This window comes from Lepidochelys kempii, chromosome 1 (assembly GCF_965140285.1).
Source record: "Lepidochelys kempii isolate rLepKem1 chromosome 1, rLepKem1.hap1, whole genome shotgun sequence".
In the NCBI taxonomy this organism is placed as follows: Eukaryota; Metazoa; Chordata; order Testudines; family Cheloniidae; genus Lepidochelys; species Lepidochelys kempii.
In genome coordinates, this window is record NC_136380.1 from 251,334,257 (window position 1) to 251,357,758 (window position 23,502).

The window sequence follows — 23,502 nt, forward strand, 5'->3', positions numbered from 1 at the left end:
GCAATCATTACTTTTGATCATGGATTCATCAGTCTGAAACTGATTTTCTGCCATGCACTAGATTCTCCTTGACTGAGAAAAGATAACTTTTTATTCTGGTACATAGACTGACTACAAATCTAAAGTACTCAATACTAGAATTCTAGAGCTGTTTCGTTTCACACAAAAACTTTTCTAAAATCTCAAACTGCTGAGAATTGCTATGAAATTAATCAGGTTTCCAGTCTGCGCCTAAAATAAATTTCAAATCAAGACTGATTAAAAATTAACCATCCAGCAACTCACTGCTGTTACTATAATACATGGTGTTTGACACTGTGAAGAGAAGTCAATGGAGCTCAGTGCCTGACAAATCCAAGCTTTTTTGTTTAAAAAAAACAAAACTACTGGATTTTCTCTTCCTGCTTCATCTTTTATACCAAACTCTGCCTACCAATTTCAATTATCTCTGAGAACAGGTTCAGGGGTGAAGCCTCCATTTCAGCAGTTACTGAAAATATATATTGCTTGAGTTTCCTTCTAAGGCCTGGCTTCTAGTTTTGCACCCATTATAATTTGTAAGTAATACTGAATTTCCATCAAGTATCTAATTTACAAGCAACATCAGATGGATCTAAATGGCATACATTTTAGCCCTAGTTATTTGCACCAGTAAAACTGAAAGTGCAAATCTGCAGGACTAAATATTTGGCCTATATATTTAGAGATCTGATCAGCAAGGATCCTTTGAACACAACTGTGCAACCCATCAGACTAACTGCCATCAAAATGTGTTCTGTGTAGTTTTACTTTGTTATGGTAATAACAAGCTGTATGTAAGACTTTTTTTTTAAACACAGACTCTAAGGAATTAAGTATGAAAATCTGTCTAGAAAAAGATCTCAAAAGATTAAGTACAAAACAGTGTATCAGACACTTCACTGTATTTCATCATGGATTATTATAAAGCAATATCCCATGTGAATACATGGGTTGATACATTTGTCTATTTGAAAATACTGGCCAAAAATAACGGTAATCTAAAACCCAGTGTTTAAATAAATGAGAATCAGCAGAAGAGATCTGACTTACTTTAGCTAAGGGCTAGTGACATTTCCACCAAATTGAATTTTTAGGTAGCAAACATAACATAGATGTCAACCCTAACTTTTCACCCCTCCAAGCTGTTTCAATAGACTAGTTACAAAAGCCCTTCAATGTGAAAGTACCCCTTATCAATTTCTGGCTTGCAGTTTAAGCAATGAAGAATGCAGTTCACAACATTCCCAAAGCTTGGAATATACTAAAGACTTTCACTTTTGTGAAGAAACCCACCAACATTATTACTGCAATAATATCCTGTTAGATTTCAAGTGGGTGAAAGCTCTCACCTTCATGCACCTGTGATATATCTGGACTCCTGTGGTGGTGTTTCTTACTGCTTCTAATAAACTTGAAAAACATTGTTTACCAAGCATTCTGAATAAAGGTTATACTTTCTGGGCATGAGGTTCTCTACCTCTTATTTATTATTAGAGGATCATTGATCACTGAGATTATATTACTGCTTGCCATCAGTGGTGCTGCACTTATGTGAATCACATGACTCCCCCGACCATCTAGATAAGGCTTAAGAGTTCATCCTCCTCACCCTGTTCAATAAACTGGGAGAAAAGCATCATGCACAAATGAACTTTTAACATTCATTTTCATGTATGTTGTTCATAAGATACAGAGTGAAAAGTAGCAATGACAACTTTAACAGTTCTCAGTGAGATGCATCAGTTGCTCAAAAATACTGTAAACGAGAACTGCTTAATGAAAGAATTTTCAGTGACTCGGTAGTTTCTCATCCACAAGCTCAGCCTTATTTTCAGTAACCAGTAGGCCTAAGACGCTTGTGTTGTACTCTCAAAACAAGTTGCAATGTAGGGTAGAGTTGTGCCTGTGGGTATTAATGTTGTAGGTAATACTTTCTATTGGACTGAAAAACATTTGTTTGACTATATCACACCAGAAAAGATCTTACACCATTATCTGATTATATTTAAATGACAACTTAGAGCTAATATAAGTGGAGTTCCATGACTTGGTAGCCACCAAAGATTCACACACATTAACATGTCTTCCCAACATGTGCTAATTAGCACTGAATGAGTGTTTATCTGCTCTGAGTCCTAATAACTGTTGTGGAAGAGCATAGCTGCATGGTGGTTACTAATGCAACATTTCAATCTCAGAGAAGTAGGCCATCACAAATTCCCCCTCTAGGACACTGTTCCCCCTCCTCTATCCCAGTTTTAAACAGGGACTGAAAAACTGCCCTGGCACCATGAACAGCTGGCCCAGACTTCCCTGTCCAGAAAATAGTGCAACAATAACTCCCTAAAAAATGACACAGGCTCCAGTATTTGGGAAGCAGTCAGAAAACTGGGGGGACCCAATTCCAAAATGTAAATATTAAGTAATGGACAAGTATTTTATACAGAATCTCTACAGTCTGGTTTTGGAACCCTTTGGAAAACTACATTTTTAGGGCAATTCTAGAAAAGACTGGGAAAAATCTCTCTCCTCTTCTTATGGGCATTTTATTATACATTCTTTTATAGAATAAAAGCTAAAACTGTCATTACAATTGAGTGTAAGTTCCTCCAAGTTATATTTGTTAGTGATGTCAAGCAGCTAATGACCAAATTTTTTTTTTTTGTTTGGTATTAAATCCAAATGTTGAAAATAGTTCAGGGCTTTCCTAAGTTGTAAGAAATGAATGTGTATACAGTGGTTTTCTGTAAAACAAATGCATGAAAACTCCAACCTGGCTGTAAAGTAAATCAGAATTCACTGTACTGTGATATACAAAATATAAACAATTTACTTTAAAAACTTAATCTTCACTAAACTGCTAATTCTTTCAAAAAGCAGCAAGAACTACCCTTCTAACTACAGCTCTGGAGATGGGCATCTACTTTAGTATCTCTTCCAAAATGGTCCACAGGAACTGATAGTATATAGATGTGTAGTGTTATCAATAATCACTGCAGACTGTGTTGTAAATTGTTGTTTAATGTGACTCATTTAAACCAATTAGGCACGCTATGCTGTAAAGCCAAAATATCTGGTTTAACATGACTAACAAGTCTTGGCAAACATATGTTCTTGTTAGTGCAGTAAAGTACAATGTACAGCTTATAATAAGGCTACTAATGATACTTTAAAAAAACCCTCAACCATTACAGTGCCTAGAACAGAAAAAGAGTAAACAACAAGATGTAGTCTAATAACCTAAAGTACCAAAGAAATGTAATTCGTGTGTACCATACTTTTAATTCCTAAACTTTCCAGAATGTTATCTTGCTAAATATGCAAGATGTACACACACAACCTAGGATTATTTTGGTGGTTTCTTTAGTTCACAATTATAAAGTTGCAAAGGTACATTTTTGCATAACAGCATCAAGTTTTTAATGTGTCCTTTTAATCCTGTGATGTTCATTATTGGTGGAATTTTGTGATCCATTTTGCATTACTGCTGCCTATCGTACACAGATTCATATTCACCTGTTTCAAGAGGTAAACCTCTATTAACCTCCATACTGCTATAGTCTTGCATTTTATAACACTGCCTTAGAGTTAGAAAAGCAACTCTCACTGCAAAGAGATTAAGGAGGATTCGAGCAGACATTTTAAAGACATAGTAGTAGTTTCTGAGGAAAGAATCCAGTTTGCAATCTCTTCCATTAAGAACATGAAAAAATATGACTATCAATTTCACTAGTAACATTATTGAAATAATACATGTAACAGTTTGATTAATAGGAACTCTTAAATTGGAATTTTAAAGGAACAGACTTATTTTTCCATGGCTAATGGCTATAATTGTATCATGTTACTTAGGTGCAAGTTGTTTCTTCACTGAGCCATCAGAATAACATGGACTGAAGAGATTTGCGAACAGTTGCCATCTCTTGCTGTTGCTGTTACAAGAAAGGAGATAACACTGAACAAATGCAACATTTAGGAAAAAAATACCACATCAGTCTGATATATTGAAAGAATTAAAAGTGCATGTTAAATGGTTTTTCTACTTAAAGTTCTGTCTTTACATTTTTAACTGTTTTTCCCCATAAATCAATGCTAATACTTACAGTGTCCATCATGATTTTCTTTTGCAACATAGCCATTTCTTTGCGAAGTTCATTTTGTGCACCTGCTAGAAGGTTTTCATGATTTTTCTCTAGTTCTTCCATACTCTAAATGATAGAAATTATACTAAAACTGACAAATATTAGCAGTTTTATACTAAGCCCCACCACCACCTAGATTTCCAAACAAATCCTGTTCACAAACCAGAAGTAAACAAAACTCGCTGAGCACCATACACCACAGTCATTACAGAGTTCCAAACTGACCCATCAGCCACACACCTCATTTAGAGCCCAAAGTATGCAATCAGGCAGCAGACACACACAAAAAGGCAAATACAGTACCGTACTGTGTTAAATGTAAACTACTAAAAAAATAAAGGGAAAGTTTAAAATATTTTTGACAAGGTAAGGAAACTGCTTCTGTGCTTGTTTCACTTAAATTAAGATGGTTAAAAGCAGTATTTTCTTCTACATAGTAAACTTTCAAAAAGCTGTATTAAGTCAATGTTCAGTTATAAACTTTTGAAAGAACAGCCATAACGTTTTGTTTTTACGAACATTTCAGAGTTACAATCTCCATTCCTGACGTGTTTGTAACTCTGAGGTTCTACTGTATCATAATTAGCAAGTTAGAAAAGGGATCTTAATTTCATGTTCCAGAGTTATCCCACAACTGGAAAACATGCAGCAATACTGGAAATACTTTTCCAGTTTACAACAATATACTGAATATTGATTAGACTGCCAACACCATGCAAAGTATCTTACCTGTCTGGTAGTGGGTTACAAGGGTATTGCATAAAGTTGACTTGCTGAGAGTAGAGCATAAAACTGAGTAACAGCTGAAAAGGGTATCTTGTAGCAGTAGTGTTTTAAGAAAACAACTACATGCTGAACACTAACAATTCTAACAGAAGCCAATGAGAGCTACAGGTGTAAAGTGCCTCTGATAATCAGGCCTGAGTATATTCCTCTTTTCCCCCTCCTGTATTCATAATTTAAATGCCCTGCACTGCACCCCTTTCACATACGATTTGGGACCTGTAATTCTGCAAATGCTTAAGATTGTCCATAACTTTAAATATCACTTGTCCCATCAAGATAAGTGGGGCCACTCAAAAGCATGAAGTTAAGCTTGTGTGTAAATGTGTGCAGGATTTGAGTTTTGATTTTATTTGGAAGTTCAAGCACTAAAGTCATCTTTTATTCCATTCACTTTGCATCTTAAGTAGTAGCTGTAATTTGTCTTTCTAATTTTAATATTGCTTTTATATGACACATTAACTGAAAGTTTGAAAGTACTAAGATATGGTTAAATAGGCTTATTTCAGATGTCAGAGTAACAGCCGTGTTAGTCTGTATTCGCAAAAAGAAAAGGAGGACTTGTGGCACCTTAGAGACTAACCAATTTATTTGAGCATAGCTCACGAAAGCTCATGCTTAAATAAATTGGTTAGTCTCTAAGGTGCCACAAGTACTTCTTTTCTTATTTCAGATGTGTTTGTCTAATATTAAGATGATAGATAACTAGGTTTTAGTTTTGGTTTTTGTTTTAGCAATAGGGTATGAGAGCACCTGTTTTGTTTTCATACTAACTGAGATTTGAAACCTACTCTAAACTAGACTTGGTTGAAACTGACAGAAAAGTTTTCCTGCCAAAAAATGAGGTTTTGTGGGAAAAATGTCATTTAACAAAACAAATTTCCACTTCAGTTTAGTTTTTAAAAAAACATTTCTGGATTTTTCCCTGACTCCCTTTTCTACTCTAACACTTAAGTCAAAGGGGATGGGGGGTGAGAATTCTGGACATCATTCATTTTACTGCACTCAGAGGGGGAAAACATTATGAAATTTGTTTTTCTACAAACAAACAAAAAATGAAACAAACCCCCCACAAAAAAACCACACCTTTCAAATTTAAAAAGTTTAATTAAACTTGGTTTATTTCTTTGAGTAGGTCTACTCCAAATTAAATTTCATTTTTTCTCTCTCTTTTTTGGTAGCTATGTCCAATTTTTTCAGAATGGTTATTAACTTTTACACTAATTTCAAACTAATACATTATATAGTAACTTTTTAACATAACCAGATTCTTCAGGTCCAGCTAACTATGAAACTAACCTATTGCTGACCACAGAAAATGCAAGAACAAAGACTCAAGTACTGCTGAAAACTGTTTTTTTAATTCTGTCTATGGTAGCAGTTAAACTGTTTTCTGTACCAGAGCTCAGGGAAATGTAGAACAGTAGTATCTTGGAAATAGATGGACCTATTTTGGGGTCTTAAACCAGCTTTGATTAAAAAACCACATACTTGGTTTAAACTAGAGAGATACTATTTATATTATTCATCTCACCTATATTCATGTAGCTTCTGAGATGGGGGAGAAGGTAAAGATACAAAATAGACTCTTCTTCATTCAAAAGTTAGCAGATCTATCTTATTTTAAAATAAGTAGTGACCACTTTACAGTAAGAGTACATCTATAAATTGTATATGAAGGGTTAACAAGTGATGTTTTAATAACTTAGATAAACTATTGTTAAGAGTCCATAATCTATTATACATATTACTTATGTCTGTAATGTATTTAACTTCTGTTAATCATTTATTAACCATTTATGTTAAGGGTATGTTTATAAAATGTGTACCTCACTTTCAATATAATACCAAAATACATAGTGAACCAACAAAACCCCAGAAAGTCAGTTAAACTGAAGTGAATATTAACTGCCCCAGTTGAGCCCACTTTCACAGAAGACCCCTATTTTGGACTGACTTTTGTTGCTGGCATCAGAGTGCATATTCAGTTTTAATATTGGTTTATTAAACGTAATACCTATTGTCCTGTGTTTGGAAAACTCGCCCAATGAAGCATAACTTCTTGTCATAAAAACTATTTAAATTATATTTTAATTTACTTAATATGCGCCTTTATCTTTCTACAAATAGCTATTTGTAAAAAGATTACTGACAATGGGTCACTATTCTATGGTAGCCATTCACTTTTAGTGAGACTGCTACATATAACACAAGCATAACAAATGCTAAATTTTGGCTTATGCTTTATTTTCAAATAGTGTGAAATATTTCACTATTTTATTTCAAAGAAGTAGTTTTCATAACATTAATCTAAGGCCTAATCTTCACACAGACACATTGTGAACTAAAGTTCTGGTTACTCTTAATTTGATTTCAGTCTGATTAGTTTACCCTGGTAAATGTACAAATGCAAGGTAAACAGATATAAACAGTTTTAATCAGATGTGTGTGTGCCCCCACAGGAGTTTGACTGGCTTAATTACATCACTTTTTAAAACAGATTTTAGTTATGGGAGTACAACTTGGGTGTTTAGACAAGACCTTCATGGAAAATGGAACTGTCCTTGCAGGCTCCAAAATACCACTACACAAACATTCTTGGTTAATTAAAGGAACCATGTGTAAGGCTCTCTTACCAGTATCATCCTTAAATGGATTTTAATTCAATAATTATTGTAAAATATAGGGAATTTTAATCCTATTTTAACTGTAAATTTCAATGCAGCCTTACCTATGGAGTCATTAAGAATCCCTCTAACAGAATCATGGTCTAGCTTTAAAAAAGGTATATATACTGAACCTTTAAGAACTGCTCATACAGCTGTTTAATTGTTTTCAGTCTCTGACTCTGAACTATTCTTGCTTGTTGAAAAACCTTCTGTTGCTGGCGAAACATATTCTAAAACACAAAGAAGAATCATGTTAATTGACAAGCAGTAGTTAGACAAGTCGATGCTGTCAAAATTCAAAAGTATAAGTTCCCCCTTCACTGGTAATCCACGTTCTAGAATCTACAACATGGATCTTTGATAGATAGTGGGGATGGCAAGGAAAGGGGAAATGCTGTCCAAATCCATTCTCTAGACCTATGTTGCTGTCAGGGGACAGCACAACTTGCAAACTGAAGAGGAACACAATTTCTTCCAAGTAATCTAAACTGGTGCAATGTGCTCCCAGAGTAATTGTACCCCTCTGCCATTATATAGCTTCCTTCCCCCATTATTAGGGTAACTGCTCTTGCTCTCTGTTCCCAGCGAACAGGATCATGTGTAAATGCTATAATTCCCCAATGTCATCCTACCCTACACAGATTTGGCATCGCTTCTCTACTTCCATCCCAAGTATAATGTCCCAGTCTCTCTTACCCTACCCCACAGTCTCTAGTGATTTGGGTGGAAACTTGCCCATATATAGCAGGACTTTTAGGATCTGCTCTGATCTTCCATGGGAACCTTGCATCTCTGCAGTGGGTCAGCATATGGCTCCTGCACATGAGGAGCATTTACCTCTATATTGATAAGCCAAGGGAGAGACACTACAACATCAGATATTCTTTATCACCTCTTCAGTTTGCAATACAGCTGATAATTTATAAACATTTTACACTTGGGAAGTCCTAAAAAACGAAAGAAAACTTTTAAGACACTGTCAGTCCCGCACACCACGTTTTGTCTGAAATTCACCTAAAAAGTGTGTTTATGCCTGTGGGAGGTTGGTGTCTAACAAGAATAATTAGCACTTGTGAATGTATTATAAAACAAATGTATCAAACAGTTGCCAGACTAGAAACAAACCGCTAGTTTTTCCTCCTGTTCCTCTGCTTTCTGCATGTCCATATCCCATTGTTGAAATAAAGTCAAGAACTGCTGGGAATACTCCTGGTTGAGCTTCTGCCTATAAATACATCACAATAACTTCTAGCGTTAACTGATCACTTACGAAAAGTGCTATATATTATCATCCCCATTTTACAGGTGGCAAAACATGTCTCAGTTGGCATGGCCATTATAATTGTAGAGCCACTAATGCCAGAAGAAATACTTTAAAACATTCTGTTTATAAATAATAGTGTTTACATAGGATTAAAAGACAAATTGACCAAATGTCAGTTTCTCTGGGTGGAGGGTTTGGAAGTGGGAAGAGGAAGTTCTATTTTCTTGAAGTTGAAGACCTGGGGCTTGCAGAATTTTTCTACCAATATGTAGGGAATGGCACAAAATAAAGACCTAAGCTACTTTTTCTCATTAAAATGGTGAAATATAACCCTAAAAGGATTCTATGCATCAATTTGAAAAATTGAGAACATAGACATATGTTTATGGGTAAACTAATGTCATTTAAAATTATATATTGGGCAGAGAGCATTTAAATACAACTACCAGGCCAATATCCAAATCAGAGCAAACACTATCAGAAATATCCAACTTGTTCTGAGTTTTTTAGGGATGTTTATGAAAAAAATTAGGGAGGTTATTTGGACCAGCGACAAGTACCAGAGGTGCAAAGCCAAATACAGGTAAGGGGGCTGGCGTAGAGCCTTGAATACTTGCCATGCATTTTAGATGTACTTCTGTGCATGTTACAATTACCGAGATCCTTCTGTCTCCCTCCCCGCCCTCACAGAAACTGGGACCTCTCTCTCCATCTCCCCACAAAAACCGGGACCTCTCCTTCCCGTCCTGTCTATTGTTAAGGGGGTAGGAGTACTGGGTCCGCAGGAACCACCCCCACACATGGAGAAGGGGAGGATGGACACTAGGAAAGCTGCCCTGCTATTCCACATAGGGTCTTAATTACATTGGCCACTCCCACAGTGGAATCTTTGGCATAAAAACAAGAAGGTAGGTTTATACTGATTCACAGGAATTTAAATAAATTAGAAATTAATACATTGTGTGCGCATGTAAAATATTTTATCAATGCAGGTTTAAAATGCTTACATTACTCAGGGATGATAAACCAGGGCCAAGTCTACACTACCACGTTACTTCGGCGCAACTGCATCGATGCAGCTGTACCTCTGTGGCACATCTGGTGAAGATGTGCTATGCTGACAGGAGAGTGCTTTCCTATCGGCATAATTTCTCCACTTCAAAAAGAGGTGGAAGCTATGTCAGGGGGGGAGAGTGTCTCCTGCCAACATCGCGCGCGGTGTGTACAGCACTTAAGTCGATGTAACTTACATCTTTTTCACACCCCTGAGCGACGTAAGTTACATTGACTTAAATAGTAGTGTAGACCAGCCCCAGGAGTGAGTTATACTAGTCCTTCCAAATGAGTACCAATAAAACCTTCGTATCATATTGTTAAATATTTTGAATATGGTACATATTTTATAGGTGTCTGAATTTTAAATATTTTACTAGCACCGTTTTTCACCTCCCTTTGCCTTTAATGCCTGTCTCTCTGAGTAATTAAACATGCCTCAGAGAGAAAGAAAAATAATGAATTAATAGTTTAAAAAATGCAAAAGTTACCTAAGATTAGTTTTCAGTACATAATAAAACTTATGAGTAATACTTTTTAGTTTTTAAAAAGCATTTGACTTTTTTATAAACCAAACCATAAAATCTTACTGAAAACTTCTACTGAAAATTTTTCAGTTTTAAAGTGGAACAACATTTTGACCAAAAATAAAAATTTTGTGTTTGCTCAGAAACTTTCATGTCAAATTTCTCTTTCATAAAATGAATGAGATGTGTTACTCTATTACGCTTATTTAAACAAAGCAGATGCACATAACCAGATGTTTGGGCAGAATGTCCCTTGTGGCCTGAGTAGATATGACACAATTCCTGATGCTATGACAACAGATTCTGTCGTCCAGAAAAACAAATTTGAACACATTTTTTCCAGCAATAACTGTAACTCTTACCTCTGTTCTTGCTGTGTTTTCCAAACATGTTCAATTTTCTGGTTACTGGTTTTAAGAGAAGCCTTAGTATACATTTCTAATCTTTTCCTCTTAGCCAAGAGAGCCTTGTTAATGTCAGCTGTATTTAGACAAATAATAATCAGGAATTGTATTATGTATTACAACAGACCTACTATGCATTTTATTCGGAATTTCAAAATATTTTACTATTACCATTTTTATATAACTTGTGCGTTAGTGAAGCACACACAAAGTTTTATCATTGAAAAATTACTCATATGACTTGGGCTGCTGACACTTAAAATGTTATTTATTCAAAAAGCACTGACTAAAATTGTTTTGGAAAAATATTTATTAAAGTTACTTGGATTTAAGTAGCAAAACTGTGGGCCCACCAACGCTGTCAAAATCTTTTAAATGAATATAAGTGGTAAATAATTTCTCATTCTTCAAGCACATTAAATAGCTCTAAAAAAGGATGGTTTGAGTAAACATCGCTGTTTTATTATTACATATATAAATTTGTTTGGAAGGGTATTAAGCAAATTACAGGTATACCCAATTTCATGCCTGTAACAACCACTTTGATCCTTCTGTTATATATTACTTCAAGACTATATCAACTGATCTCTTATTGTCCCTCTATTTTGTCTCAGCTGATGTCTCATTGCTAGCTCCATTCTTAACTATTATTTCTGTGCAGATGGCATTATCTCTTTCTCTCAACACATTTTCTGATTACTCCATATCTCATCCTTTTACCTATCTTTGGCCTACATTAGGCTGCATTAACTTCCGATTATTTAATTATTCAAAAACTGAAGTAATCTTCCTGTCAGATTGCTCTGACTAGCAGAACATTCTTATATTTACCTCCAAAGCAAGAAATCTTTGGCATTTTTAAATTGTTAATTAATGCACAAGGGAGGTCCATAAGATCCACTCCTACTTTGAGGCCCACATACAAAATATATTTATTCTATAAGACATCTGTTTATATATGAGATAAAAATAAAATTATTACTCAACCAATTGTTGAGTAGATGAGTCATCTTATTGTCATGACCTGTCTTTCCTGTCCTCTTCCTTCCCACTTCTTTTTGCCCCTTTGTTACATAATATGTTAATTTATAGAATACATTTATGTCCCTGTTTTCTCACACCCCTCCTACATTCCTGATCTTCAGTTTGCTCCTTCACTGTGACAAAAAGGGGAAGGTGAGAGGGATAGCTTTTTTCACTCATACTGCCCTGCCACTCTGGAAGACTCTCACCCAAATAACTACATAAGTTCTTGTCATACTTCATCTTTAAAATTTTCCTTTCTGCTTTAGACTGTGATTGGTATTAAATTCTACTCATGTATCCTTCCATTCTCTCTTCTTTGATAATTAGCCTATAAGAATACTTGCATCTTCACTATGTTTGCATTTTAGCACTTATCTTATATTGTTCCATTTATGCATGTCCATTGACACTTTCTGCTGGAAAATGGCTGTATCCAATGCTATAAAGAGTGATCATTTTACTCTGCGTCTCACATTAAACCTTTGATACTTTAATTAAAGTTGTTATTATAAAAAAGAGTTAGACTATATACTTCCAGTGTTCTTACTGAAACATTAATATTTCTTAATTCAATACTATATGAATAATATCTTAAAATATACGTACCTCCAAATCGTTCCAACATAGTCTGTACTTCACCCCTACAAAATATTGTGTTTCAAAAACTTGATATGACTATTTTTGTATAAATGACAATAGAATTAGAACCATTGTATATACCTCAAAGTTTAACTGTCTAGTTTTAACATCTATCTATTATATTATTATTTGTAACTGCTGATAAAATTGTCACTGTTGTACAAGACAGAAAATGACAGCAGTACATGTCCTGAGGAATTTACAAGCTAAGAGAAATATGCACACGATAGGATGGAGCAGGAAGTCCAGAGAGAGACTTGCATGATTTTTCAGTTATAGTTTTCTATTAACTAACTTCCTGGGGACAACAAGGGAGAATTCAGTCTGTAAGGGGAATCTGTTTGAGGAAAAGAGAGTGAACTGGTAAACCAAAATTGGGAGGAGAATTCTATATATAAGGATGATGAGGGACATGAGAAGAGATAAATGTGCCATCATGGTTGGCATCACTGGAAGAGCAGAGGATGATGATACAAGACAAGGTGCAAGATGTAGACTGGGATAGATTTGCACAGCACTTTTAAGGAAAAACCAAGAAGATTAACCGGATATGTGTGGCAGTGGGGAAATTGCAGAGAGATTAAATAAGGGCAAGACATTCTGGGCAACAGGAAAGGAAGATCTCTCGTTTACATGCATTTTTTTTTTTGTAGGGTACAATTTTCTTTGTACCATATAAGAACTGGTCTCTATCTCAATCACCCCAGTCTTCACAGACTGGAATCTACTGTCACTAACACTTATTCCAACTCTGTATATTTTCAAACATAAGCCTCAAAAAGCTGACTTTACTTATAAAAATAATTGGATCTTTTCAGGTAATAATGGACACATTTAATTTTTGAAGCATTACTGTCATTCTCAAGAAAAGTAAGAATTGGGGAAGAGGTTCAGCAAAATGATAAAACTGTCTAGGGTGGAACTCAAACTACCTTTGGGAGAAAGCAAGAATTTTGAGAAGCCAGAAAACAAATATTAATAATTTTTTTAGCTGATAGTTACAGCTATTCAAAAGTTGGCATTGCTATATAAAACATAGAAGTTTTCCCTTTTTTAAACATAACTGTAGTCTACTTTACTAAAATATTACTAATAGATTTTACTGTCTTTAAAAAAATCTGACTAGAATCTACTAGGAGAAAAATAGGCATATTAAATTTCAGTAATTAATACCTATGTGGAAATTTTTTCTTAATAAAAATAAGTTTTTTAAGCAAATTACCCCACATCTTCTTCAACTACAGCATGAGGAGTCACTGAAGGTCTTTTTTTTCCATGTTTATCAATTACTGGAGTGTCACCTTTATATATTAAAAACAACAAAAACAGACACCACTTACAAAATATTTTGCTGAAAATTATTTTATTTAAAGGGATAATTACTTATGCATAATCCTACTTTCTTACAAGATCTCATCATATAGGATTTCCAGTCTTGGGTCTTAGCTCTCTAGCATGAAACAAGTTGGAACTCCTCTAGCTCTTAGAACTTTGGCTATCTTATGCACTGGAATCTTGGACACAAATCCTACCCCAGTGTTGAACTGGCACTGCCTTAGCTCCCCCATAACCTCCTCAGTCAGTTCCTGAATGCTCAGGCAACAATGGCTCACAAAGCTGAACATTTTCCAAAACTCATGACAATCATCTCAAAAATGGAAATAATCTAAACCTTAAAAATAACAAATCACCTTAAATTGGAAACCTAAATTTGGAGGGGAAAAGAGGTGAGTGAATGGTAATACTTCAACTATCAAATTTCACAGTAACTATCCCTTCTTTAAAAAGATTCCAAACACACAGGACTTCCACTACTGGATAGCAAGAAACCTGAGGGCTATCTCACACTGGAACCAGAAATATATATTGCCAAAAATGTATTTATGAATGTTTTCACATTTCTTAAAAAACAACATGAGCCAAAGTCCAAAGCGTCACTACACATTCCAAAGAACAACAAACTCTAGGGAGTGGGAGAGCTTGAGCATCCCTCTCAGAAATATTGCTAACAGACTCACAAAACACAAAAAGGAGACTCTTCTCTTGATGCCAAAACCAAGCACTAGCTGCAGCACCTCAAGTACATATATGCAGAAGAACTCTGATTGTTTGAGAAGTGTAACAACAAAGGGTCACTTCTTTAAAAGCATGATCTGTGCTGTATTCAAAATAAACCAGATGTGATCATGCCTTCTTTAGGTTTAGTCCACCATGGAGTGATGTGAGAAAGTCTTCCGAGTTATCAGCCAAACAAAGCCTTCATAGGCAACCCACCATCCTGAGTATGAGACAGCAGCCTCAGATTTTACTATCTCAGGCAAATACTTTAAAAGATTTAATTGACACAATGGAAGAGGGAAAAACCAATAAAGGACAGAATGTGCCTGTTGAAAGACTGCATCCAAAATAGGTGACAAAATCAGCTTAGAGTTCCTGGAGAAAAAATCTTTGTTGACCGTATTCAGAAAGTAACTGAATGATACTGGAGGGAACTGAGCCATGGTGAGGGGATGAAACATTGGGGAGGGACTCATGCCTAAGTGCCAGTGACGCTCAGGGCAAATAAAATAAAAATAAAATAAAAAAATCTTGGGCAATGGTTTTCAACCTGTGGTTCACAGATTCCTTGGGGGACCCTATACTATGTCTAAGGGGTCCACGAAAGGTGATTACGAAAATTAAGTTTCTGATCCCAGAAAAGGCATTCTGTTTTTCTGATAAATCAAAAGTATGTGAATACTCCCACCTCAGGTGAAAATCTGGAAGCACTGTCATTACCATAGAAGCCCACTGTTTAGCACCCTTCCTCCTACTGTGTCAAATGCTATGCCAAGCACGCACAACATTTACAGTTGAATTCTTTAAGTCAGCTGTCAGTCTAAGACTTCTATGATAGGGGTCCGTGGACCACAGGTTGAATTTCCAAAGGGGTCCACAACTCCATTCCAAATATTTTACGGGTTTGCAAATTAAAAAAGGTTGAAAATCACTGAACGATGGAGCTTCAAGCTCTCCCACAGTAGGAAGCTGAGATCAAAGTATGGGAATCCTGGTGTGATACCTTTAAAGATTACTCTGCTGTTAGCTCTTTTGGACATCAACTAACCTGCTAACAAAGCTAGCTGAAGGAGAGTAAGTACTTCTTACAATATAGTTATCATCAATTCATTTTCTGACATGACATTACACAGAAGTAGAACCACAACTGTGTAAGAGGAGCATTTCCAGTATCTGTACAAAACTTCTCTTTTGAAATCAGTTTTGTTGGCATCTGATGAAAATTCTGTAAAAATATATTTACACAAAATAATTGTTTTGATATATAAATGTGCGAGGGACCATAGCTAAATGGTAATTATGCATATAAACCATGAGAGGATTGCAGCATTTGTGGCATGCCACCCAGTGACTAGAGAACTACATCATCTGCTGTTTGTGCAAACTAATTCTGTGCAAAAGCCTTTCATTTCACTCTGAAGGGCTGCCATCATTTGGTTGGTCAATTCTAAATTAAGTCCCACCACTGTATTTTTCTAACAAAGTATGTCCCTCATGACAAACTACACTTTCCCAAGACAGAAGCAAGAACTCCTTTACTGGCTGGCTGATCTCTCCTTCCTTCTCTTTCCCCTTTCCTCCCTTGTTATCTATCTTCTCTTCAGGCTCCCCTCTTGCCCTCTCACCCTTCTTCCTCAAGACTTCTGCCCATTTTTCTTACTGTTTTTCACTCTCTGTCCCTCCCTTCTTCCCACTGCCAGCACCACAATCCAAATCCCACCCTTTGACATCAGAACACTTTCCTTGCACAGCTAGGTACATCAATCGGCACCTGGTAAACAGGTAGCTGATCTGTGCATCATTCCTTACACCTCTTTGTCCATGTGGCTCAGACAGAGCAGATGGAGAACAATGTCATGCTTAACCAGAGGACAAGAGCATGCTGCTCTTGCCTGAGCAGTGCTTCCATGTCATCAATGGCCTATTGTGAACCACAAAACAAGAGCACCATCTTGGAGACTGAAGGACAAGAGAGAGTTTAAAAAAATCTTACTCTATTACAGGCACCAATAAACCTCAGACATATAATTGCATACTACATGGAGTTGTTCCATTGTTTTAAAAAGTTCTCTCCAGGTGATGGTCAGTCAATCTTTAACTCAGAAGACAAGCTATCAGTAGCAAAATTATGAAACCTTATTAAATAGGTAATCACTCTGACATAGAAACTACCTTGTTTTTATTCACCATCATAAATGTCAACAAGAAACAGCATTATACTGTATCACTAACCTTTCAGTAATTTTAAATATATATCTCAATATATCTATAGATATACATGCACACACTTCATAAAACTTGATGAAAATGATTTCAGGGAACATACTGCACCTTCCCTAATATCTTCCTCTGATCCACTCAAGTTTTTCTTTTCCTCTTCCTGAAAGTCATAGGCACATAAGGCTTGATCTTCCTGTATTGGTTTACCAGCTTTCCCTGCATGCTTTCTTCCAGATGGTGCCATAATCAGAGGCTTTCTCTCTACTGTAACAAATATACTATATTTGTTAACCACCTCTTCCCATGATTTTTTTAAAGAGTAAAATTCCAGTGATTCCTACTGGAAATATGAAAAAAAAACAAAAAAACCCAAAAACCTCTCAAGCCCATACATATTCATAATCTGAATTACTTTAATTTTTAGCTACACTTTGTAGACTTGGTTTATAGTGTAGTTTGCATAAAGTAATACAATTATATATTTAAAATATTGATAGTGCCCCTGTAAATATATGACATGCATTTAGTTACTCAAAGCATTAGAGTTCTTATGTGCGCCTTTGTACAATAGTTAAAATGAATGTTTAAAATTACTTATTTTGAAGAAAAGTTATTAAATATCGTTAAAAGTATGTGTATGCTAAAATGACACTAAAAATCTTTTTTAATGCTTTCTGTTCAAGAAAATAACATACACATATAGTAAAATGTGTTAGAGTGCATGGCTGTACTAAATTACATGAGCAGCATCTGGCTGTGGAGGTATTTTAGCCCACAAGAAATTATTTTCAAGCCACCATTTGGGGTTCTTCTATACATAAATGTGTTACGGTGATCTATACTTTTAAAAATTCCTTCAAAAAAAAATCAAGCTGACTTCAAACGCCCACTGATTTCAAAAGAGGTTTGTTTGAGCTTCAAGTGCATATCCCATAAGATCAACACTTACAGGTTCTGCAAGAAACAGAAGTGTAATACTAATAAAATGCATATATTAAATCCCTTGAAAATTACCTTTTTTTAAATAAAGGGAAATTAAATTCAAAAACATATGTTCATGCACATTAAGGTTGAGGATTCAAAAGTTAAGGTTGCCACAGCAATATCTCACACATGTAGAACTTCCTACTTCTGTTTTGGCTGTTAATTTTATATCTTCTGTTATACTTCCTGTTGAAAATATGTTTTACAATAAAACAAATAGACACTATGTGCAACATGGCCAAATTATACTGCTATAGGAATCTTAAAAGTTTGAAGATCAAACTTTCTGTGCTATGACTCAATTTCTATATTGTAAAATGTTTTATGGGTTTTTTTAAAAAGTATATTGTGTATGAATTTTTTTTTAAAACTTCCCATGATAGGGTTGCGTTTTGGTTGAATGTGACATAATCTTTAATGCCTGGAGATTCCAGGACAATCCTGGTGGGTTGGCAGCCCTATCCCATGATAAGAGACCCCAAGAAATCATCTTAAAACACGAGAGAAAACTTTGGGACAAATCTGAAATTCTCAACTTGTCTTTTGGCTTTCAGGTGCCCAAGTTGACACGGGTAAGAAAAATCAGACAGATCAAGTAATGAGGCTTCTCGATGTGTGGGTCTGGTGCCAAAAACCTGGTCAGCTTATAGACTGCAACAGTGGATGTTGTGGGGGTTCCTAAATCAGGATTTATATTTACTAGGGCTGTCGATTAATTGCAGTTAACTCATGCAATTAACTCAAAAAATTAACTGCGATTAAAAAAATTAATCTTAATTACACTGTTAAATGATAGAATACCAATTGAAATTTATTAAATATTTTGGATGTTTTTCTACATTTTCAAATATATTGATTTCTATTACAACACAGAATACTAAGTGTACAGTGCTCACTTTACATTATTATTTTTATTACAAATATTTGCACTGTAAAAATGATAAATAGTATTTTTCAATTCACCTCATACAAGTACTGTAGTGCAATCTCTTGTGAAAGTGTAACTCACAAATGCAGATTTTTGTTTTGTTACATAACTGCACTCAAAAACAAAACAATGTAAAACTTTAGAGTCTACAAGTCCACTCAGTCTACTTCTTGTTCAGCCAATTGCTAAGACAAACAAGTTTGGTTACATTTACAGGAGATACTGCTGACTACTTCTTATTTACAAAGTTACCTGTAAGTGAGATCAGGCATTCGTGTGGCACTTTTGTAGCCGGCTGTCAAGATTCCTTCCCCACTCTGAACTCTAGGGTACAGATGTGGGGACCTGCATGAAAACCTCCTAAGCTTACTTTTACCAGCTTAGGTTTAAACTTCCCCAAGGTACAAACTATTTTACCTTTTGCCCTTGGACTTTATCGCTACCACTACTAAATGTCTAACAGGTACATAATTGGGAAAGACCCGTTTGGAAACATCTTTCCCCCCAAAATCCTCCCAAACCTTACACCCCCTTTCCTGGGGAAGGTTTGATAAAAATCGTCACCAATTTGCATAGGTGAACATGGACCCAAACCTTTGGAGCTTAAGAACAATGAAAAAGCATTCAGATTCTTAAAAGAAGAATTTTAACAGAAGAAAAAGTAAAAACAATCACCTCTGTAAAATCAGGATGGTAAATACCTTACAGGGTAATCAGATTCACAACATAGAGAATCCCTCTAGGCAAAACCTTAAGTTACAAAAAGACACAAAAACAGGAATCTACATCCCATTCAGCACAGCTTATTTTCTCAGCCATTTAAAGGAATCATAATCTAACACATATCTAGCTAGATTACTTACTATGTTCTAAGACTCCATTCCTGTTCTGTCCCCAACAAAAGCATCTCACAGAGAGAGCCTTTGTCCCCCCCCCCCCTCCAGCTTTTGAAAGTATCTTGTCTCCTCATTGGTCCTTTTGGTCAGGTGCCAGCGAGGTTATCCTAGCTTCTTAACCTTTTACAGTTGAAAGGGTTTTTCCTCTGGCCAGGAGAGATTTTAAAGGTGTTTACCCTTCTCTTTATATTTATGATACCGGCATTACAAGGTATTTAGGTGCCAAATATGCTAAACATTCATACGTCCCTTCATGCATCGGCCACCATTCCAGAGGACATGCTTCCATGCTGATGACATTCATTAAAAAAAATAATGCATTAATTAAATTTATATGACTGAACTCCTTGGGGGAGAACTGTCTGTCTCCTGTTCTGTTTTATCCACATTCTGCTATATATTTCATGTTATAGCAGTCTCAGATGATGACCCAGCACATGTTCGTTTTAAGAACACTTTCACAGCAGATTTGACAAAACACAAAAAAGGTACTAATGTGAGATTTCTAAGGATAGATACAGCACTTGACCCAAGGTTTAAAAATCTGAAGTGCCTTCCAAAATCTGAGAGGGACAAGGTGTGAAGAATACTTTCAAGTGTCTTAAAAGATCAACACTCCGATGCGGAAACTACAGAACCCAAATCACCAAAAAAGAAAATCAACCTTCTGCTGGTGGAACCAGCTCAGATGATGAAAATGAACATGCGTCAGTCCACTCTGCTTTGGACTGTTATCGAGCAGAACCCGTCATCAGCATGGACGCATGTCCTCTGGAATGGTAGTTGAAGCATGAAGGGACATATGAATCTTTAGCACATCTGGTACAAATATCTTGCAATGCTGGCCACAACAGTACCCTGCGAATGCCTGTTCTCACTTTCAGTTGACACTGTAAACAAGAAGCGGGCAACATTATCTCCTGCAAATTGTAACCAAACTTGTTTGTCTGAATGATTGGCTGAAGTAGGACTGAATGGACTTGTAGGTTCTAAAGTTTTACATGGTTTTATTTTTGAATGCAGTTACATTTTGTACATAATTCTACATTTGTACGTTCAACTGTCATTATAAATGGATTGCACTACAGTACTTTCTATAAGTGAATTGAAATATACTGTTTCTTTTGTTTTTTACAGTGCAAATATTTTGTAATCAAAAATAAATATAAAGTGAGCACTGTACACTTTGTATTCCCTGTTGTATTTGAAACTAATATATTTGAAAATGTAGAAAACATCCAAAATATTTAATTAAATGGTATTCTATTATTGTTTAACAGTGCGATTAATTCTTTTAACCATGCCATTAATCACCATACATTTTTTTTAACTGCTTCATACCCCTGATATGTAATGCTTTGTGCTCAAGGCCCCTCTGTGGGGCAGGAACGTCTCACTCCCTCCAGCTAAAGCAGTGGTAGTTCACAGCCAGACAGCAGGCCGAATACGGACCACCATATGCTTTTGAACAGACCTCAAAATCTTTTTGTCTACTTATTATCATTATTATTTTATTTTCTCAGGCGTGCGGATCTTGACTTTGCCTTGATGAGAAATCTGGACCTTGACAAAAAATAATCGACTATCCCTGAGCTAAAGCGACCCCGCTCCCCTTATACAGCCCTCCCGCCTCCCCTGTCACACAGTCACTGATCCAGGCACCTGTGTCTCACGTTCCCCCCAAAAGGTGTGTGTGTGGGGGGGAAGTTGGGTCTTTATTTCTTGCGAATATTTCTCTCCCCGCCCAGATCAGACTTGCAAGCCCGCGTGTGGGATCCCCACCCCCCGAGGGAGTCGCCCACTTCCACCTCAGCGCCGCACCCAGCGCCTGGCGGGGCCCCGCCCGCAGCAGCCCCAGCCAGGGGCGGTCGGCGGGTGGGGGGGGGGGCGGCTCCTGAGGGGCAAAGGAGGAAGCCGGAAGACAGAAATGGTTCCGGTGGGGGCACCTGCTCCTCGCCAGCCCGCTCAGCGGCTTCGCCCGGGGGTCTCCGCCTCGGAGACCGCGTCTCCCCGGCGCCCTTCACCGCACGGACCCAAAGCAGCCGCCGCCGTCGCCGCCTCCCGCCCCAACGCGCCCGGGCTGCACAGAGCCAGCCCGAGGCCCCGCGCGGCTGCGCCCGAGCGAGCCCCGCCCCCCGCCGCCGCCGCCGCCAGGGGGAGGAGCCCCTGCGAGAAAAGCCCCCCGCCAGAGCCCTTCACAGCCCAGCCTCTCCACCCACATCCACCCTGCTCCTCCCACAGCCCAGCCTCTCCACATCCACACTGTTCAACCCCCCGATTCCTCCACCCACATCCACCCCGATCCCATCACAGCCCAGTCTCATCATCTGCCCCACGCTCAGATCCCCCACAGCCCAGCCTCTCCACCCTCCCTCCACATCCACCCTGATCCACTCAAGAGCCCAGCCTGTCCAGCCCCCATGATCCCCACAGCCCAGTCTCTCCATCGCCCCCACATCCACCTTAATCCCCTCAGAGCCCAACCTCTCCATCCCCATCCACCGACCCCTTCAGAGCCCAGCCTGTCCATCCCCCCACAGTCCAGTTTCTCAATCCCCACCACACACCCAGGTCCCCTCAAAACCCAGCTTCTCCTCTCCCCCCACCACCACCCAGATAAGCAGTACTGAACCCCTCCCTCTTTTACCACACATCTCTACAGTCCTCAGCTCTAAACCAGTTGGAGCAGGACAAAAACAACAGTAAGTGCCTTCCCTGCCCTAGCACAGAAACCTGGTCTCCCTCAGCCCCCACTGGGCACAATATAGTTTTGTCTCCCGTAGCCAGTCACTCCTCCCTCTTCCCCCAAAAGGCCTTTTCCCCCCACCTGTGCCCTGTGTGCTCCAGCACATTGACTCACTCAAAGAACCTGGGTAAAGGGACTGAATAGCCCCCAAATCCTGTCTGATTCATGTACACCAGCTCCTGGTCAATACGTGTGTCTCCCCAGGGGTATCTACATCCACCCACCCCAACACCACAGACCCTTTCACTCACCACAAGCTCTCATCTCCAGGCACCTATTCATCCACTTCTCCTCTCATACGTATTCACCCACCCTCTCATGTATCCACATACATTTCACACACGGGGACCAAACCCACCTTCATTATCCTCCATGGCGTGTTTCTGCTTTCTGTGTTCAACAAAGTTCTGACCAATACTTGCCTTCTGCCACTGCTGTACATTGTGCTGGGCAATAGATGTTTGCCACCATCAATCTAAGAGGTGCCTGAATTTCAGAAGTGGTAAATATAATGTAAACGGTAAATGTAAATTAATAGAAAAGATAGACTCCTTTCCTTGAAGGTCTAGAAAAGACACACCAAGCAAATACAGAACAAGACGATACACTAGTAGACACTAATCAACATCCAGAAATGTTTTATTGTACAATGCAACCATGCATAATTGATTTTGTAATAGCTTGAATTAGAAATGAATAAAAATAAGTATGTGATGTAAGTAGTTGAAGATCAACCAAGTGCAAAAATGGGATTTTAGTTATTCAGACAACTGAGAAGTCGGAAATCACAGTAAAAATAACAGGAAGAAGGATGATGTAATTTTTACAAAGGGAACTGTCAAAAACAGACATTTGTGGAGGACGCTGCATGGCACAAGTTTCTCTAAGTCCAAAAACGCTGCTCACATTTTTTTCTTTTACAGATGCATATTCTTTGGAAGATTAAGACCTTGTCTACACTGGGAGTTATTTTGGAATAGCTACTGCAGAGTATTCTGTGCAATAGCTATGCCCATCAAGTTCACAGTGTATAAAATCCTGAAGATTCAGTCCTTTCAGCAGTCCATGCATTCTTCAAGACAGGTTCACATCCTCTAACACGCTCTGCAATTTACTAAATCGGGTGGCCAACCTGTGGCTCC

General features: G+C 37.5%; 2 protein-coding genes across 6 annotated transcripts in view; one reads left to right on the top strand and one right to left on the bottom strand.

Annotated features, from left to right (window-relative positions):
- Nucleotides 1-6,968, top strand: part of CHPT1 (choline phosphotransferase 1) — a 31,121-nt gene extending 24,153 nt beyond the window's left edge. For both annotated transcript variants that reach the window (XM_073323128.2, XM_073323121.2), the window contains one exon: nucleotides 3,874-6,968. In XM_073323128.2, the coding sequence (XP_073179229.2) occupies nucleotides 3,874-3,918 (45 nt within the window). In that variant the 3' untranslated portion in view covers nucleotides 3,919-6,968. The remainder of the gene's footprint in view (nucleotides 1-3,873) is intronic.
- Nucleotides 2,474-22,942, bottom strand: SYCP3 (synaptonemal complex protein 3). 4 transcript variants are annotated; one of them, XM_073323145.2, is made up of 9 exons: nucleotides 22,719-22,942; nucleotides 16,918-17,070; nucleotides 13,751-13,829; nucleotides 12,496-12,530; nucleotides 10,822-10,939; nucleotides 8,741-8,840; nucleotides 7,747-7,845; nucleotides 4,125-4,229; nucleotides 2,475-3,953 (listed from the first exon to the last, which is right to left on the bottom strand). In XM_073323145.2, exons 1-9 carry the CDS (start codon nucleotides 22,732-22,734, stop codon nucleotides 3,900-3,902), a joined length of 759 nt encoding a protein of 252 aa, XP_073179246.2. In that variant the 5' UTR covers nucleotides 22,735-22,942; the 3' UTR covers nucleotides 2,475-3,899. The 4 variants fall into 4 exon arrangements, with proteins under 4 accessions (XP_073179275.2, XP_073179246.2, XP_073179265.1 ...); XM_073323164.2 differs by lacking the exon at nucleotides 22,719-22,942 and adding an exon at nucleotides 21,423-21,471; XM_073323156.2 differs by lacking the exon at nucleotides 22,719-22,942 and adding an exon at nucleotides 21,561-21,726 and having other exon boundaries at nucleotides 2,476-3,953.
- Between the last annotated feature and the right edge of the window lie 560 nt (nucleotides 22,943-23,502).

Excerpts from the sequence above, each read along its gene's own strand:
- SYCP3 (XM_073323145.2), bottom strand. Across the intron at positions 8,841-10,821 it reads AAAACACAGCAAGAACAGAG|GCAGAAGCTCAACCAGGAGT; the intron begins GTAAGAGTTACA and ends ATGTATTTATAG. Across the intron at positions 7,846-8,740 it reads AACAGGAGGAAAAACTAGCG|AATATGTTTCGCCAGCAACA; the intron begins GTTTGTTTCTAG and ends TTTGTGTTTTAG.